General features: G+C 45.1%; 2 protein-coding genes across 8 annotated transcripts in view; one reads left to right on the top strand and one right to left on the bottom strand.

The window, feature by feature from the left end:
* IPO11 (importin 11) overlaps positions 1-4,798 on the bottom strand; it is a 555,951-nt gene extending 551,153 nt beyond the window's left edge. For 3 of the 6 annotated variants that reach the window (XM_073584261.1, XM_073584258.1, XM_073584264.1), the window contains exon 1: positions 4,329-4,460. In XM_073584261.1, the coding sequence (XP_073440362.1) occupies positions 4,329-4,417 (89 nt within the window). In that variant the 5' untranslated portion in view covers positions 4,418-4,460. Of the gene's footprint in view, positions 1-3,911; positions 4,004-4,164; positions 4,296-4,328; positions 4,461-4,676 lie in introns of those variants that run through there. The other 3 variants (XM_073584259.1, XM_073584263.1, XM_073584262.1) reach the window with 3 other exon arrangements.
* On the top strand, positions 4,381-17,746 carry DIMT1 (DIM1 rRNA methyltransferase and ribosome maturation factor). 2 transcript variants are annotated; one of them, XM_073584266.1, is made up of 12 exons: positions 4,381-4,579; positions 6,790-6,863; positions 6,984-7,070; positions 7,429-7,490; positions 9,744-9,837; positions 10,394-10,443; positions 11,686-11,809; positions 13,313-13,405; positions 15,499-15,563; positions 16,238-16,301; positions 16,947-17,053; positions 17,147-17,746. In XM_073584266.1, exons 1-12 carry the CDS (start codon positions 4,522-4,524, stop codon positions 17,187-17,189), a joined length of 921 nt encoding a protein of 306 aa, XP_073440367.1. In that variant the 5' UTR covers positions 4,381-4,521; the 3' UTR covers positions 17,190-17,746. The 2 variants fall into 2 exon arrangements, with proteins under 2 accessions (XP_073440367.1, XP_073440368.1); XM_073584267.1 differs by lacking the exon at positions 4,381-4,579 and adding an exon at positions 4,831-4,887.
* The last annotated feature ends 797 nt before the right edge of the window (positions 17,747-18,543 follow it).

Here is an 18,543-nt window from a genome sequence, read left to right on the forward strand (position 1 = left end):
CAAGCTATAATACTCTCGCCCAGGAACAGAAGAGATCCATAAATTGATATAAAATAAGTTTATTCATCAATATATTAAAAAATAAGTTAATAAAAAATAAGTATATTATTGGGAATGTATCAAAAAGAGACACACACTATAGCTGGCATAAAAAGTGATCAAACAGGAACAGAACATAGTGTCAAAATAATCTATTAAATAATTCCAAATTCAGTGTTTATTAGAAATTACATACCCTAGAAAATTTGCAAAATCAACAGTGTATTAAATACTTATTTTCCCCACTGTATGTGCCCATATAGGACAGATATATACATCCAACGCAGACCCCGACCCCTCTCTTCAGGACACCACGTTAATAAAGGCTCCATGAAAGGGGTAGGGGCTCTGGGTTACTTTTACTATCTTCCCCTATTACTCAAAACATTTAGCACCTATCAGAAGATAACCGGCTCCTGGGCATGATAATGTCATGTTGAACTGGACAAACGCTGTAATAATGCTTCAGCAAGCATCCAGAATTGCAGAACGGCGCTGGAAGAAAACACATTCGCAAGATGACTTCACTGCACTCAAACAAGCAACACTCACATTCAAATCAGCTCTCACCTCTGCTAAACAGGCCTTCTTTACATCCCTTGTATCTTCCTTATTCCACAACCCCAAACAGTTGTTCAATACTTTTAACTCCCTCCTCCGCTCACCACTGCCCCCTCCGACTTCCTAATCCCTGACAAGGACTTTGCCGCACACTTCAAAAACAAGATAGACCAAACACGGCAAGTCTTTATTGCCCAACCACCACAATCCCTTTGAATACCAGACCAATGCTCAAACCCCATAACCTCTTTATCTAACATCACTGAAGGGGAGCTTGCTCATCTTCTCTCCAAATCACACCTCACCACTTATGCACTTGACCCCTCCTCCCCAACATCACCACCACTCTTATCCCATCCCTAACCCACCTCTTCAACCTATCACTAACTTATGGTAGCTTCCCTTCTGCTTTCAAACATGCCACAATCACGCCTATCCTTAAAAAGCCAACCCTCGATCCAACAGCCACGTCCAGCTATCGCCCAATATCGCTGCTCCCATTCGCTTCTAAACTCCTGGAGCAGCATGTCCACGCTGAACTTTCCTCCCACCTCTCATCTAACTTGCTCTTTGACAATCTACAATCTTGCTTCCGTCCCCATCACTCCACCGAGACGGCCCTGACCAAAATTACCAACGACCTAAACACTGCCAAAGCTAACGGACAATACTCTATGCTCCTCCTTCTAGACCTGTCCTCTGCTTTCGACACAGTTGACCACTGCCTCCTACTACAGATCCTCTCCTCCTTTGGCATCAAAGACCTCGCCCTATCCTGGATCTCCTCATACCTTTCCAACCGCACATTCAGAGTTTCCCGCTCCCACAATACCTCCTCATCCCACCCTCTCTCTGTTGGAGTACCCCAAGGCTCTGTTCTAGGACGCCTACTCTTCTCAATCTATATACACTTGGCCTGGGGCAACTCATAAAGTCCCACGGATTCCAGTACCACCTTTATGCCAATGATACTCAGATCTACCTCTCTGCTCTCCAGAATCCCAGAGTGTCTATCAGCCATATCCTCCTTCTTCTCCTCTCGCTTCCTCAAACTCAATGTGGACAAATCTGAACTGATTATCTTTCCCCCATCTCACAGATCTTCCTTACCCGGCCTTTCTATAACAATTGACATCACACTTTTCCCCATACCAGAGGTATGCTGCCTCGGAGTTAACCTTGACTCTGCCCAGTCCTTCAAACCACACATCCAAGCTCTCTCCACCTCCTGTCTCCTCCAGCTCAAAAATATCTCCAGAATCCGTCCCTTCCTCAACCTTCAATCTACTAAAATGCTTGTGCATGCCCTCATCATCTCCCGCCTCGACTATTGCAACATCCTTTTCTGTGGCCTCCCTGCTAACACCCTTGCACCTCTCCAGTCCATCCTCAACTCTGCCACCCGACTAATTCATCTCTCTCCTCGCTACTCCTCCGCTTTTCCCCGCTGCAAATCTCTTCACTGGCTCCCACTCCCTCAGCGTATCCAATTCAAATGACTAATACTGACCTACAAGGCCATCTATAACCTGTCTCCACCATATATCTCTGAATTAATCTCCCGATACCTTCCCTCACGTAATCTCTGGTCCTCCCAAGACCTCCTTCTCTCCTCCACACTTATTCGCTCCTCACCCAACCGCCTCCAAGACTTCTCCCGAATAGCCCCCATCCTATGGAATTCCCTGCCCCAACACATCCGGCAATCGACCACACTCGGATCCTTCAGACGGAACCTGAAAACCCATCTCTTCAGGAAAGCCTACAGCCTGCAATGATCCCCGCTGCCTCCTCACCACTACTGGAGCTACCGCCTCACCATCACTGGAGCTGCTGCAACCCCCCCCCCCCAACCTACTGTCTCCTTCCCCACCATCCTGTAGCATATAAGCCCGAAAGGGCAGGGTCTTCTCTCCCCTCTAAATCAGTCTGTGATTGTTAGTTTGTTTACTGTAAGTGATATCTGAAATTTGTATGTAACCCCTTCTCATGTACAGCACCATGGAACCAATGATGCTTTAAAAATAATAATAATAATAATAATGGCTGCAGAATAAAGAGTTTAATTTTGCCTTTCAATTGCGTACATATTAGCAATCAAAGTACTGGGGACCTAATGAGTTAACATTTGTTAAGTCCAATGTGGTGTTATCAGAGAGATTTTACTAGGGGAGTGTACTTCTCACTCTATGATGATGACCAATCATAAGCAGGCAACAGCAGAAACAAACACACCCCCATATGTATTTTAGATTTCTCGGTGTGAGAGATGTGAAGATACAGCCTCTGATCTCCTGGTCTAACCTCCTGCGTGATTTGGAAGTGCAGCCGAGGTTATCTGTGCCACATTACAACCCCTTCTATCAGCTCTCCCCACTGTTTGCTCTGCTGTACCCCTTTGAAGATGTGTCACTCTTATGTCTTTTGTGCTCACAGTATCTTGTAATCCCTCTGCAGTGAAAACATACCTGATATAATTTCATCTCACACAGGAGTCGCTTCTGCTCAAACTACACAGGGATTGCAAGATTCACTTAGCACAATGGACATAAGTGTGATTACTGACTCATCTCCAGACAGATAGTATGAGGGGAGGGACAGAACAGCAGCGCTGACTGTGCTGTGCAGCCCGTCCCCACCCCCACACTGATTCATGCAGGAGGTTAGACCAGAAGATCAGGGCTTTATCATTACATCTTAGGGTGCCTACTGGAGACGAAAATGATGAGCCGAAAGAGTGAACGTGGTCTCTGTTGTGTCTTTGTAGTCTATGGCCCCGTCGGTGCATATGCCAGAATAATATTTTGCGGGGGAGGGGGGGGTTCGGAAGTATGCCCTGAAGGGACCAACGAATGGGCGCAAAAACAGTGTAAAAGCACCATTACACACCAAGAATTCTAAGCTATGGTAGGTTGTGTCCTTTGTCTGATGTGCTGTTGCATGCTTGTGATTGCTCAGCATCATATAAGTTCACATCCCCAGTGAAAATAGTCTGAGAACACCAACTTGGACAATATTTGGCACCCAATAAATTATTTGCCAATATCTCCACAACGGAGAGGCAAAATTAAGCTGAAGCTGGTGCTGCCGTGGAGGGACCCAGGCGGGCGCTGCCGTGGAGGGACATAGGTCGGTGATTCTGTGGATATACTGAGGCTGGCGACGCCGCGGAGGGATGCGGGATGGCGACGCCGCGGAGGGACGCGGGATGGCGACGCCGCGGAGGGACTCGGGATGGCGACGCCGCGGAGGGACGCGGGCTGGCGACGCCGCGGAGGGACGCGGGCTGGCGATGCTGTGGAGGGTATTACTCTGACAGTGCTCCGGGGCTCTGTGATTTGGTGCTCCCTGGAGAGTCCCTCTGTTCCGTTTCCCCGGTGCTGGGGCATGTACGGCAGTGGAGTCAGTACCGGACACGGCGGAGCACTGACGGCTCTTTATTAGTTGCAGTCTGCACCGGTCACACGGGGTCTCTGGGCAGCACACACACGGGCTGAGCTACACGTGGCTCCCGGGCACACGGAGCGCGGATGAGGACGGGGCTCGCACTGATCACACACTCACCTCTCTGCTCCCGGCGTGCGCAGTGTACGTGAGAGCAGCGCGAGATGAGCGAGTATCGCGAGAGTGCGGCCGTCCTCCCGGCAAGTGGACGCAGTAATACACGAGGAGACTCCCACACCTCCATTACACCGAGCAGGACCGGGCAACCCGGCGCCATCTCTCACCCGGGGCCGCTGTGCCACGTATATACTGCAATATTCCTCTCCTGGAGCAGCCACTTCGCAAGCTCAGGACTGCACTTCCCGGCATGCATCTGGCGGCAGTGTCGCGGCTGGTGACGTCATTCCTCCGCGCAAGCCTGGAGTTTAGCTTTAGCACGTTGCTGTTTCGCTGTTTAGTATCAGAAGAAGATTCAACATGCCGAAAGTGAAGTCTGAGAAGAAAAGCCGCAAACACCAGGAGATCCGGAGCCAGGGTGAGTGCGGGGCGGCTTCTAGATACCGCATGTAGTGTGCACAGCACTGTGCTCCGGGTTACTGATCCCACGTGTTATACAGGGACTGCTAATATACCTGACAGGTCTTATGTCCCCCACAACATCTCCAGAATCTTTTCTTTGCATTGCTCCTTTGTTATTCCTCTTGGAAATCTATAAATAAATTGGGGGCAGTTTTCCTATAAAGTCTGACACCGATCACTGAGCCGTTATTATCAAGTGCGGGGACACGCCTCCGACTGGTGCCGCCCTGTTGTCAGATTATTTCCAGCAGGGCTGTGGAGTCGGTAAGCCAAACCTGCGACTCCGACTCCTCAATTTCCCTTACCCTGACTCCCACATATATTGCTTATATTTAAGTGAAAAATGTATTGTAGTACAATGTGAACATCAGACATTTAATCATTTCTATGATCCAATAATCAAGATATGTAGATAGAACATAATATCTATTTATTGGAATACAACGTTAGAACACAAAAAACTGTAATAAATTGTAAATATGTAATACACTGTATAATATCGATTACATATACTGTGTGTTTATATATATATATATTCACTATGTAATAGACTATAAGCGGCAAAAAACAGTTTTCAACAAAAACATACTAAATAACATTTGTGCAGTCTATGAATTTGTTCTGAGAAATAGAATTGCCTCCATCAGATCCTCCCTCATAGAAGACCTACAATCTGACCTAATAATTTTAAGGCCAGAGAACAACCTCTCTACAGTAACTTGGGTTGGAGGCAAAGCCGTAACCACATGGGCAACATCTCTAACAATTTCCGGGTATAAAGGAATTGCCTCATGCACAGTCAGTTTTGATGAACGGTTGAATTTTTCTATTTCTTTGAGAGCAAGTGAAACATTTTGCTGAAATATGGTCAATCTGCTGCTATAGGAGACGGAGTGAAATCTTTTTCCTTGCGGCAACGCTATGCATGCTCCATGTCATACAAATACTTGTCAAAGTCAAACTCCTCATCTGCCCCCCTGTCTCTCGCTGGCTACGGCCATGATTCACACACAGCATTTTTGCGGATCCGTTTTTTGCAGTAAAATGCAGTGACTCTGGGCATCCCAGCAAAGTCAATGGGTTACAAGATATGACATTCAGACACATTGTTTTGGAAGGATCCGTTTTTGGGCTGAATGAGCATGTCGATTTGTGCGGCGTTTTTCTAATCTGCTTTTGATATTGAAAACATTATCTATGAGCTCAAAAACCTTTCAGGTGATGCGGTTTTTTAAAAAGCTGATCTGCTGAAAAACGTATCCTCAAAAACGCTGTGTGTGAATGTAGCCTTAGATCAGGAATAGAACTGTCATTTATAGGACATTTCATAACTTTCCCAAATTCCTATGAAAAAATATTCAGCACATTCTGCATTGAACTACTGTACCCAATTTATTATATATTTTCGGAGTCGGTCCATTTTATTCCAACTCCACCAAAATGAGCACCGACTCCACAGCCCTGATTTCCAGGACTAATAGCGGAGGCGCAGATCTCTGAGCGGAGACCCCCAGGGGTGACCATGCTGAGGACGGCTTCTTATTAGACAGTTAATTTTTTTACAGGTTTGACGACAAAAATGACAGTAATAAAATATAATGCAGCAAGGCGTCTGATGTGAATGCGCAAACAAGCGGCTACAAAAGTTATAAAAGTGGCATAAAAAGGGGCATCAGAGCGGGCACCGAAGGGTGATATGGAAAGGGTTAAATTGCACTGGGCCACTGATCGCACACCAGCAATACATACACAGTGACGGCAGCCCGGATGGCTAATGGGCATCAAATGTGTGAAAATTGGCTATCTGCCTGACCTGATGCCCAGAAGCCATCAGGGCCGGGCTGCCGCGAGCTGAGCTGGATGCGGCCGTCTCTATGTATGTATTGCTGGTGTGAGATCAGTCCCCCAAAGTCATTTAACCCTTGAAAAACACCAATTATTCAAATCATTAATATCGACCGTCTGCCCCCTGTAAAGGGACGTCACTTGCGGGGGCGACTGCAGGAGCCAGAACAGGCCGCTTGTAGTTTAGGAAAAAACACCTCCGACTCTAAATTGTGATGATATTTTTCATTCCATAAATGTTACGTCTCCAATATCCCTGAAATTCTTTACAGTTGTAATTGGAGAACGTTTTATATTGTATTTTCTCTTTTTTTTCTTTAGGGGTTATGTTCAACACTGGTATCGGTCAGCATATCCTGAAAAACCCGCTCATTGTGAACAGCATCATTGATAAGGTTTGTATTCTGTGCGTGTTAGTTACTGCAGGGTCTAGTGCCGATGATGATGATGCCTCGTGTGGGGGTACATAGAGATGGTTTATGGATGATGACCGGTATATCATCTCTGTGTTCCAGGCCGCGATACGACCCACAGATGTTGTGCTGGAGGTTGGCCCCGGGACAGGGAACATGACTGTCAAGTTATTGGAGAAAGCAAAAAAAGTAAGACGTTCATCAGGATGGTGGGACTTGTCCGTCTGCCACTCCAAGACGCCTGGACGTGCAGTGGAAAGTCAATAGGGCAGCACGGTGGCTCAGTGGTTAGCACTGCATCGTTGCAGCGCTGGGCTCCTGAGCTCAGATCCCACCAAGAACATCTGCAAGGAGTTTGTATGTTCTCCCCTTGTTTACGTGGGTTTCCTATGGGTTTTCCGGTTTCCTCCCACATACCAAAGACATACTGATAGGGAATCTAGATTGTGAGCCTCAATGGGGACAGCGATGATGAGGTCTGTGGAAATTAATGGCATTTTAAAAGTGCGTAATATAAATTAATATTCTCCCATCTCGTTCTTTCCAGGTTGTCGCTTGTGAGCTGGATATTCGACTCGTCGCTGAGCTTCAGAAGAGAGTCCAGGGCACGTAAGTCTACACGGCAGAGAGCCCAAGGGTGCACTATCCCTTACACCAGCAGGGGGGTCCTTACTTGCTGAGACTTATCGGGGGGCGCCTTTAAACCCAGTGTTTTTAGGAAACAGCTCTGTAGATTCTGTAGCAAAAAGCCTGTGGCCGGATGTTCATTGCGAGTCAGTAGGGAAATAATTACCGTAATGCAGTGCATGCAATACATTTATTTTTTCCATCTGAATTTTTTTAAGTGTATGCGGAACTTTTTTTTCTGTGGCATCTGTGTGTGGTTTTCTTTGTTTTGTTTTTTTCATTTTTTACGTTGCAGATTGTATTGTGAAAAAATGCAACAAAAACAGAGGAACTAATTTACATCAATGGGGCTGTCCAATGAAACCAAGTAATTAGCTATCCACAGGATAGGTGGTAACTCATATATCAGTGGGGGGGGGCGACCTCTGGGACTTTTCTCCCTGTTAGCATTCAGTCGCAGTGTGGACGCTCCACTGCCAATCTACTCATTCACTATGGGACTACTGAGCGCTGCGCTCGGCTTTTACCGGCTGCCCAATAGAGAATGAATGAAGCAACAGGAATGTGAACTGTAGCCTAAATTTAATGTGCCCCGTTCTGGCAATTGTCGGGGTCCCAGCGGATGGACACACACTCACTTTTCAGAAATCACCCCTCTGACTTTTAAAACTTGAGTTTTTTTTAAAACACTTCTTTATCCAAGAGCCATAACTTTAGTTTTTTCCCTGTCAACACAGCAGCTTATTTTAGGGAGGGACAAGTTGTAGCTTTGAACAACACCATTAACTTCACCATACAATGTGCCGTGCAATCTGACAGAGCGCTGAACGCACGCAGTCCAGGGAACGCGCCCATCGGCCCTGCCTCGTCATGACCACAAGGTGTCGATGGGTTGCCATCGCTTCTGGGGGTCTTCTGAAGGAGCCTGTGCTCGCTATGACAGTGAAGACCAGTCACTCATACTATATACTGCAGTACTGCGATGTTGCTTTATATAGTATGAGCGAACAGACAATTGCAGTTTCAAGTCCCTAAAGAGGAAATAAAAAAAAAAAGATTTTACAATTGTAAGAATAATATAAAAATAAGATCGTCCTCCTTTTATTAAAAAGACAGAAATTTTAAAAAATAAAACAGATCTGGGATGGTAGAGTCCGATCAACCAAAATATAACTCGATTATTGTTCAGGCTAATTTGTTTTAAGAGAAAAACATTAAAAATGCCAGAATTGCGTATTTTTGGTCGTCACAACATTTAGGATAAATAAAAGCAGTAAAAAGCTAGCAAAAATCCATATCTACCCCAAAATAGCATCAAAATAAAACCGGCAGCTCACGACACTAATTACATGCCCTGACACCATGTAAAAATGAAAACGTTACAGGTCACGCAAATTGTTTATATTAGTGTAAATGTATTTTTTTAAATTAATTTCCAAATTCTTTTACTGCGTAAAGCAAAAAAAAAATCCAATATCTATGACTCCTTGATCTAACTGACCTGGAGAATCCGAATGCTTGGTCATTTTTACAGCATAAAGAGCACCGTGAAAACCAAACACCAAAAACAACTGTGAAACTTTGTTTTTGGGGGGATTTTTTTTTGTAATTTTTGTAATTTTTTTGAAGAAAAAAAAAAAAAAATCTGCTACATTGAATATGAAAATGAATAGTAACTATAACTCATCCCTAAAAAAAAAAAATACATAAAAAAGAATCTATAAACCTAGAAAAATGATCAGGCATTAGATATTTTTCTTTGTCAATTCTCTGTGAAGCCACTAGATGGCGCGTTCTGCATGTAAATAATGATGGAGTGTTTCCCAACCTGCAGCTGAGGCAAAACTACAACTACTAGCATGCCATGACTGCCTGGTGGGAGTTGTAGTTATTTAACAGCTTGGGGGGGGGAGCACTGGACATCTAGCAGAAATAAATCAATATAGCTAATAAATCTCTAGAAATCTGTCGGTATTCAGCCCCATAATCGACAATGTTAATTTTTCAGGAAATGTAGTTTTATGTAAATTCCCCAGTTACCAGATTCTAGTTCTGCCAGCCTGACACTGGTGGGTGTGTGCGCCACTATTTCTTCAGGCTGGTCTCATAGAGGGCAGGTTTGTCTGCCGTGAATCACAACGTTTCCCTGTTTTCGGTAATCGTTCTGGTGTAATATGTAACGCCCGAATAGTGAAATCTTCGGACTGATGTGTTTTCTCTCTTCTTATCCTCTAGGCCTGTGTCGAGTAAACTGCAAGTCCTGGTTGGTGACGTGTTGAAAGCTGATCTGCCGTTTTTTGACTTGTGTGTGGCCAATTTACCTTACCAGGTACTGCATCCTCCGCTCCTGCATGCACCTATAGGACTTTCCATCGATTTAAAGGGGTTATCAGGGACTTTTTTTTTTTTTTACAATGCGGTTAAGCACCAACAGGCAGGTATCTGCTAATTAACCTCATGTTGTGCACGTCGCCGACCTCCCGCCAGCTCACAGCAGTCTCGATTTAGCAGCTTCCGCTGACGTCTCTTCGACAGATCAGCGTCTTCTCTTCCGCTCTGCTCTGTTGAGGGTATGTGATTGCCGATTGACAGCCAACTCCGCGCTGCAGAAGCTGGCTGTCAGTCAGCATAACGTCGGCAGTTACGCCCCGCCAACAGAGCAGCCCAGTAAAAGAAGAACTGCCTTGACGACATGGAGCAGCAATGTCGCCGGCAGGAGCGGTCGATAAGTGTTCTGAGCCGGCGCCGTGTAGAACAGGCAGGTAGGTGCCTCTGTTAGAAACTACCTGCCTATTAGTTTTTAGGCCCATATTCAATAAAAAGTCCTGGACAACCGCTTTAATATCCACCATCCCCTGTGTAACGGTGATCATTTTTTTCTGTAGATCTCCTCACCGTTTGTTTTCAAGCTGCTTCTTCACAGACCATTCTTCAGGTGAGTGTTTTTCCAAGTAGATCTCGCATAGACTGATGTGTCCAATCAGTATCTGGATGTGCTGTGATCACTGGGGGACTTTTCTCACAAACCCTATTAGGAAACATATAGATGTCATAGAGGAAAGTTCTCTGTAGACAGGACCTCCTTCCCTTTATACAGCCGAAAATAGTTACTCTGGAAAAGTGTCTCTTGTTCAGGTTCATCTGTTCCTTCCATTCTTTACATGCCCGCACTGTAGTGTTGGGGTATGTGCTCGCTGAAGTTTTAAGGAGGTTTTTTTTTTTAATGGATTCTTTAAAAGCACCCAAGAAAAAACGCTTGAAAGACTTTCTATTATATTGTACAATCACTTTGTTATTCATTCTGTCTTTTGAGCATTTTTTAATATTTTTTTTTCTGCTTTACATTTTGAAAAACTCTGGTGGGAAAAAAAAAAAGTGCATGTAATTTCTTTGAAGTGGCTTCTGATAGTAAGCACTCCACAGTAAGCAGTGTTCAATCAGAAGACTGGGAGGAAAAACAAGACTGCTGGAAAAAAGGAAAATACTCCTTAAAAAGTAACAAAAGAAGGCGTTTTTTCCAAGCGGTTTCCACTAGTTTGTCATTTTTGACTGTAACAAAAAACACTCCATGTGCAGTTACCTTCAATATCTGATCAGATGCGGCTCTCCTCGGCTCGACAGCCGATCACACAAGTTTGGGAAGTCCGACCTGTGGAGATGAGCTTCTAACTTTGCAGTCATACACTTTAGATAACTGTGGTTCAAATGCTTAGTCTGCCCAGGGATCGACCTCCTGACCTCTGCCTTTTGGCCTCAGAGGTTCCTGACCCCGCTGCGGTTGGGCCTCGGAGGTTCCTGACCCCGCTGCGGTTGGGCCTCGGAGGCTCCTGACCCCGCTGCGGTTGGGCCTCGGAGGCTCCTGACCCCGCTGCGGTTGGGCCTCGGAGGCTCCTGACCCCGCTGCGGTTGGGCCTCGGAGGCTCCTGACCCCGCTGCGGTTGGGCCTCGGAGGCTCCTGACCCCGCTGCGTTTAGATGCATGAAGTTCCCATATACCACAGTTCACACTATAGAACAAGTTGCTCCTTGCTGCAGATTAGCAGTGAGCCTTGCTGCACTACATGATGTGATACTTACTAAGTACTAGTGAATACATTAAGCCACCAGCACAAAGACTCTTCTATTTCTAGTGGTGTAATTTGCTGCATGACTTTATTTTTGCTGTTTCGCCTTTCTAGATGTGCAGTGCTGATGTTTCAGAGAGAGTTTGCAATGCGGTTGGTGGCTAAGCCTGGAGACAAGCTGTACTGCCGCCTGTCCATTAACACCCAGCTCCTGGCTCGAGTAGACCACCTGATGAAGGTAAGGCGGCGCAGGCTCCTCGGGGCAGACCTCTTTCCTGTGTTGCCTTTTGTGTATTCAGAGAGTCGTCAGAAGCATTTTCAGTTGGGTTTGTCCTGAGCCACATCACATTATTGAGCAATTCATTCCCCCCCCTGACAGGACAGTACCCAAGTATACTTTGTATCCAGTCTCTGAGATCTAGATTGGTTCCCATCCTGGGCCATGCCATTAATGTGCTGTTCACTGAGCCATATCATTCTGTGACTACTGTCAGATGTTATATACCTAAGAAGAGAGGAAGTGGCAGACAAAGATAAAATGAAATTTTTTTTATTTAATACAATTAAAATAGATTCTATACACCAAAGTATAAATGTGGAACAAGGTAGAGTGTGCTCCCTGCGACTACCAAATTACATCAAGTGAGTCAGGTACATATAGCAGCACAAGTACTGTATTAATAATACCAAGAAACAGAAGGCCACTCAGTACAATATAGTAAATCGCAAACAGTTAGAACATATCAAGAAAGCCATATAAAGTGCACTGTGCTATAATATGAAATGCCAAAATTGGTCATGTCCTATAAAGTGCAACGTGCTAAATAAGATGCCATGCTGAGATAAGCTTATAAGCCCAGGGAATATCCCATTGCATAAAGCCCAAGTGCCAAAATGCTGCAAAAGTGCAAATAAGGGCCAATGTAAATAGGCTTGCCAAATCACTGTCAGCAGCAGAAAATGTGTACCTGATATTGGTGGCAGGGAGAGGAACCCTGACGCGCGTTTCGCTGAATCGCTTCTTCCAAAGGGGGCGTCTGCTGCTGACAGTGATTTGGCAAGCCTATTTACATTTACATATTATAGCGCAGTGCACTTTATATGGCTTTCTTGATATGTTCTAACAGTTTGTATAAACACGCCAGTTTCAGTTCACTGTTTCTTTGTATCCACATGGATTTACTATATTGTACTGAGTGGCCTTCTGTTTCTGGGTATTATTAATACAATACTTGTGCTGCTATATGTTCCTGACTCACTTGATGTAATTTGGTAGTCGCAGGGAGCACACTCTGCCTTGTTCCACATTTATACTTTGGTGTATAGAATCTATTTTAATTGTATTAAATAAAAATGTTTTCATTTTATCTTTGTCTGGCACTTCCTCTCTTCTTGGGTATATATAATTCCTCTTTTGGAAGTTGACATTTAAATTTTTGGTCTTGCTTTTGGATATTTTACTGTCAGATGTTGTTGCATTAATTTGGCTCTTGGTTAGACAAAGAAACCCTGATGGGCCACCTATGGACAGTGTTCAGTTTTGGCTAAACGCTGCATCCATCAGGTTGATGTGTCTCTGCCCTTTCGTTCTAGTGATATGAGGATTTTTTAGTATTTGATTCTCACTTATATAAGTTTTCAATGTGTCTGAATCGGTGCAATCTTCTGTGTGTGCTGCCGTTCACATGGAAGAAGGATCACAACGTGTTTCCTAATATCATCTTTTAATTTTTACTTCCAGGTTGGAAAGAACAACTTCAGACCCCCTCCAAAAGTGGAGTCCAGCGTTGTGAGAATAGAGCCTAGAAATCCTCCTCCTCCCATAAACTTTCAGGTAAGCTGAAAAAACGTCTCGCCACAAAAGCTGTGATGGTAACTATCCAGTCCTATACGTCGTAAGGTAAAATGACATGATATAATCTGAGATTACTGGGGACGCAAGGATCATCCTCCAATAGATAGTAGACATGGTCAACAGGCGTTAGGCAACTGCCATCTGTAAGCCCTTCTGCTGCGGTTTTATAGCCTGATTACAAAGGCCGACCACACTTCCATTGTCACAGAATATCATTGTTTCCAGGCCAAACATCAACTGTCTACACAACTGAACCTTAAAGGGAGTCATAGAATGACTGTTCAAACCAAGCACAGGCGCTCAATGCACCCTTGGTGTGGCCAAACATTTTAGTCACCTTCCCATCTACCGTATTGACTATAAGACGCACTTTTTCCCAAAAATTTTTTGGGGGATAATGAGGATGTCTTATAGTCCAGATGTACTTACAAGTAGAGATGAGCAAATTTGTTCGGATTCAGTTCCGAATACGATTGGAATCGAATATTGTTTTTGCAGTATTTGTCGAATACAGCCGAACGCCATTAGAGTCAATGGGAGTAGAAATATCCAAATATGTTCGGAACCGATCATAAGACATACATTCGGTACGAATATGGCTCGAATATGTCAAAATCAGATTCGGGGACAAAATCCGAACAAATTCGTTAATCTCTACTTACAGCTAGCATGGTGACGCTGCAGGGCAATGATCTCACACCCATCCCAGGCTGGTGTGGCAGGTTCAGTTGTGCAGGGGCGTTTTATGAAAGCCCGAAGCCCCTCACACTTCCATTGCTGTAATGCGGTGGCCTTTGGGAAAACGGCTGCCGGAGGCGGCACATGTGCAGATTGAGATCTCGGTAGATGAGATCTCTGTGCCGAGATCTCATTCAGCGCATGCGCCGTCTCCAGCAGCCATTCTCCCAGAATCGACCGCATTACAGCAATGGAAGTGTGAGGGGCTTCGTGCTTTCACAAAATGTCGGCGAAGCCCCCACAACACCAAGCATTGCTGAAACTGCCGCGCACCAGCCTGGGATGCATGTGTGGGGGGCTCCGGGCTTTCACAAAATGTCGTCGGAGCCGCCAAACCTGCCACACCAGCCTGGGATGAGAGTCAGATCATCACCAGACCACCAAACACCTCCTGTGACCCCCGCTCTACCAGCGGTCCTGATTTCCCCCCCGGTAAACTGAATTCAGACTGTAAGACGGACCCTCATTTAAAGGGAATCTGTCACCCCATTTTAGCCCTATAAGCTGCAGCCACCGCCATCAGGGGCTTATCTACAGCATTCTGTAATGCTGTAGATAAGCCCCCGATGAAACCTGAAAGATAAGAACACACGTTAGATTATACTCACCGGGGGGCGGGTGCGGTGGGTGTCGCGGTCCGGCGCCTCCCATCTTCATACGATGGCGTCCCCCTTCTTACTTCTCGCTCGGCTCCTGCGCAGGCGTACTTTATTTGCCCTGTTGAGGGCAGAGTAAAGTACTGCAGTGCGCAGGCATCGGGAAAGGTCAGAGAGGTCCGGAGCCTGCGCACTGCAGTACTCTGCCCTTCCCTCAACAGGACAGAGAAAGTACGCCTGCGCAGGAGCTGAGAGAGAAGCAAGGAGGAGGACATCATCGTATGAAGATGGGAGGCGCCGGACGGGACAACGACACCCATCGGACTGGACCGCCCCCTTCGGTGAGTATAATCTAACTCTTTTTTTCTTATCTTTCAGGTTACATCGGGGGCTTATCTACAGCATTACAGAATGCATTACAGAATGCTGTAGATAAGCCCCTGATGGCGGTGGCCGCAGCTTTTAGGGCTAAAATGGGGTGACAGACTCCCTTTAATGCATTCCTTTTTTTCCCTATTTTCCTTCTGAAAATTTGGGGTGCATCTTGTGGTCCAGAACATCCTATAGTCCAAAAAATACGGTACTTGCTTTCCATCTATCTCCGCCCTTCTCTAGCCAGAACTGTCAATCATAGAATGGGGGGGTGGAGATAGAGGGAAAGTCCTGTACCCATGGGTGTTCTGTAAGGTTTTTGCATTGTCTGACTCATGAAAAATTCCATTCTTGCTTTGTTTCTAGGAATGGGACGGTTTGGTAAGAATTGCATTTGTCAGGAAAAACAAAATCCTTTCATCGGCGTTTAAGTAAGTGTTATCTATAATTCACATACACGTGTAATGTAAAGTAGTTGGTCAGCACAAAATGACTGTTCTTTCCAAGTACAGGCGCTCGGTGCACCCTTGGCGTGGCCTGGTTGTTCAGTGCACCTTCCCACCTACTTGTTTTGCTTCTATCTCCACCCCCTTTTCCTTGATTGACAACTCTGACTTTACTATAGCCAGAAAAGGCCGGAGATAGATGGAAAACAAGTGGGTGAGAAGGTGCAGTGACGTGCTCGGCCACGCCAACAGTGCACGGAGCATCTGTGCTTGGTTTGGACAGTCATTTTGTGCTGACAGACTCCTTTTAAACTGAACGTAACTTATTTCTGGGGGCTGAACAATCTGCTAAGATTTGTCAGTCGCCATTATCCATGTGCATCCTGCCATAACTTACAAATGGTCTCTAAGGTCAAGACGTAGTGCAGAAAACCTCCATCCTGTTGCATCCATCCCTTTCTCTTCCATGATGTCCGACCCTACATGGCTGCAATGACTGTAGTCAGGATCTGTGAGCCATCCGCTATGTTCTGTGGCCAGCAGTAGCCTTCTATTGGGAATATAAATATGGTGGCAGCCATCGCTGTTATAGACGTGTATGTATTATGTTCAGTATATATCTGTGTTGCTAAAATACATATTTTTTTTTATTCCCCCAGATCCAGTGCGGTCCAGGAACTGCTGGAGAAGAATTATAGGATACACTGCTCCCTGCACAACACTGTAGGTGTTAATATACAGAATGTCGCCCCTGGGGTATCACATTTTGCCACATCACCTCGTGGCACCGAGTATTACCAGCTTCCAATTTATTGGTTTAAGTGTCTAGAAAGAAATAGGAAAGATTCAGGTCACCAAAACAGTGCAGTGGGCGTCTAGCTTTACTGTCCACATTGGACATGATTGTGCCCCGGAAGCGGTGAAACTGACCCCGTCCATCTGTATAGATGTGACAGATTTTCCAAGTCCTTCTAAAGCTTCACATCCTGTATTGCGTCTGTAGGAAGGAGGTCAGCGGCCTCCGAGCACCCACATGATCTCACCAGATCACATTTCTGTCGGGGCTGTCCCTACACACATTAGACTTTATGGATTAGATCTTCTCAAACCTGACTTAATCTGCCAAGAAAACTCTTGTGTATAGGCAGCTTCTATCTGAGCCCAGACGGCCATATAGTTTGTAGCCGCAATCTGGGGACGTAGGAAATTACACAACGCTGCAATATTTAATTTTGGGGTGGAGAAATGGAAGCTACATGCATTCGTGTGGGTAATGTGGACTTGTTTGAGGACCGTGAACAATGAGAAATAACATCTATATGTACAGAGACCTGACACAGTGTAACACAAACTCTCACTTTCTGACAGCCAATTCCAGAAAACTTCAGCATAGCCGAGAAAATTGCCAAAATCCTCGCGGACACCGGATTCAGTGAAAAACGAGCCCGTACTATGGACATCGATGATTTTATCAGGTGACTTCACATTAAGAGTTGCAAGAATTGGATCTAGAAATTTTATTTACAATTTTATCTAAATGTAATTTTTTTTTTTTCTTTTTTTTACAGATTGCTACACGGGTTCAATGCAGAAGGAATCCACTTCTCTTAAATTATTTGGAGACTTTCACGTTATTATACACTGTTCTAGGGTATTGTGTTATTTTATATAATATCTGGGATCGGCACAGAGCCACTAACCTGACGTACAGAGAAGTGGCCATGTATGTACCGTAAGTGAGGAACATCACCCAGCCGGACCTGCGATGTGCACGTAAGGCTCAGGCGCTGAGCTTGGTCTCCCTTGTACCTATATACAGTCTGACAATCGACAGATACCTTAAGGGCACAATCAGACCCCCCGGCTCTCCCGACCCATAGAAAAAATACATGAAGGTGTCACACTCGGGTCAGGAGAGCCTCCGACCAGTCCATGCACTGCTTTCCGATCTCTGTCCAGTTTATATGGCCATCTGACTGCGCCCTGAGGGATACAGAGAAAAAGGAAACGTATCACGTGTGTAATGATGTCCTTGTACAGCTCTTTATGTCTATACTTGTTATATAATCCTAAATTACATTTAAGTTCTGCAAATATTTTGCTAGCAGGTGAGTGATTTATCATAAACTGGAAAAATGTTATTTAAAAAATAAAAAAAATGTATCAAATGTATTGTTTCATGATGCATCCTTTCTAATCCTTTATCACTTTTGGTTATGTGTAGGAAAAAAAAAATCAAGTGGAACAATAAGATTTGCTGGACTGTGGTGCGGTGTTCTCATCGATACTCCTTGGTAGACAGATCAGGGCAATGAGAACTTATTTGGCTTGCCCTCAATTGCCAACATCCTGGCCTCATGTCATAATGTGCATCCCAAGGTCATGGGGGGCCTCGCAAATGCAAGAGGTACCCTGGGTGCCAGCAGTCAAGTGCCAGCCGAGGAAGTTTGCACTGCCCTTGTCCAGCCGCCATGCACTGCTGACATGGATGCCAGACCAGGATCTTTTTGCTTAACTTCAGTAAAATATTTTCCTGAAATGTTGCAGTTTTCACGCTGAGCCTCACAATAGACTGACACAGATTATTTTCTAGTCTGTGTTGTGTACTCTTAAGGGCAGGGTCAGCAATGGTCTAACCATCATTACAGCTGGAGTACAATGACAGATAAAACTGGAGCCACCACTGACAATAAGTGGTGGACTCTGCTCGGCCTCCTCGCCCTCTACACGGGTAACAGCACTGTAGTAAGCAGGGGCATTGCTTAGGTTAGAAATTATCAAGGGCCCAAGACATATTATGCCACTCAAAAAATAACAGTGTTAACTCCCTGAGTACAGATAATGTTGTAAATGTTTCCGGCTGTGTTACAGTGCCTTGCGAAAGTATTCGGCCCCCTGGAACTTTTCAACCTTTTCCCACATATCATGCTTCAAACATAAAGATACCAAATGTAAGTTTTTGGTG

This window comes from Dendrobates tinctorius, unplaced genomic scaffold, assembly GCF_039654945.1.
Source record: "Dendrobates tinctorius isolate UK_male_01 unplaced genomic scaffold, ASM3965494v1 ptg000083l, whole genome shotgun sequence".
In the NCBI taxonomy this organism is placed as follows: domain Eukaryota; kingdom Metazoa; phylum Chordata; class Amphibia; order Anura; family Dendrobatidae; genus Dendrobates; species Dendrobates tinctorius.

Bases quoted from the DNA above. Each gene is read 5' to 3' on its own strand.
- DIMT1 (XM_073584266.1), top strand. From the start codon at position 4,522: ATGCCGAAAGTGAAGTCTGAGAAGAAAAGCCGCAAACACCAGGAGATC. The intron at 4,580-6,789 runs GTGAGTGCGGGG...TTTTTTCTTTAG, and splicing joins CCAGGAGATCCGGAGCCAGG to GGGTTATGTTCAACACTGGT. The intron at 7,071-7,428 runs GTAAGACGTTCA...CGTTCTTTCCAG, and splicing joins TATTGGAGAAAGCAAAAAAA to GTTGTCGCTTGTGAGCTGGA.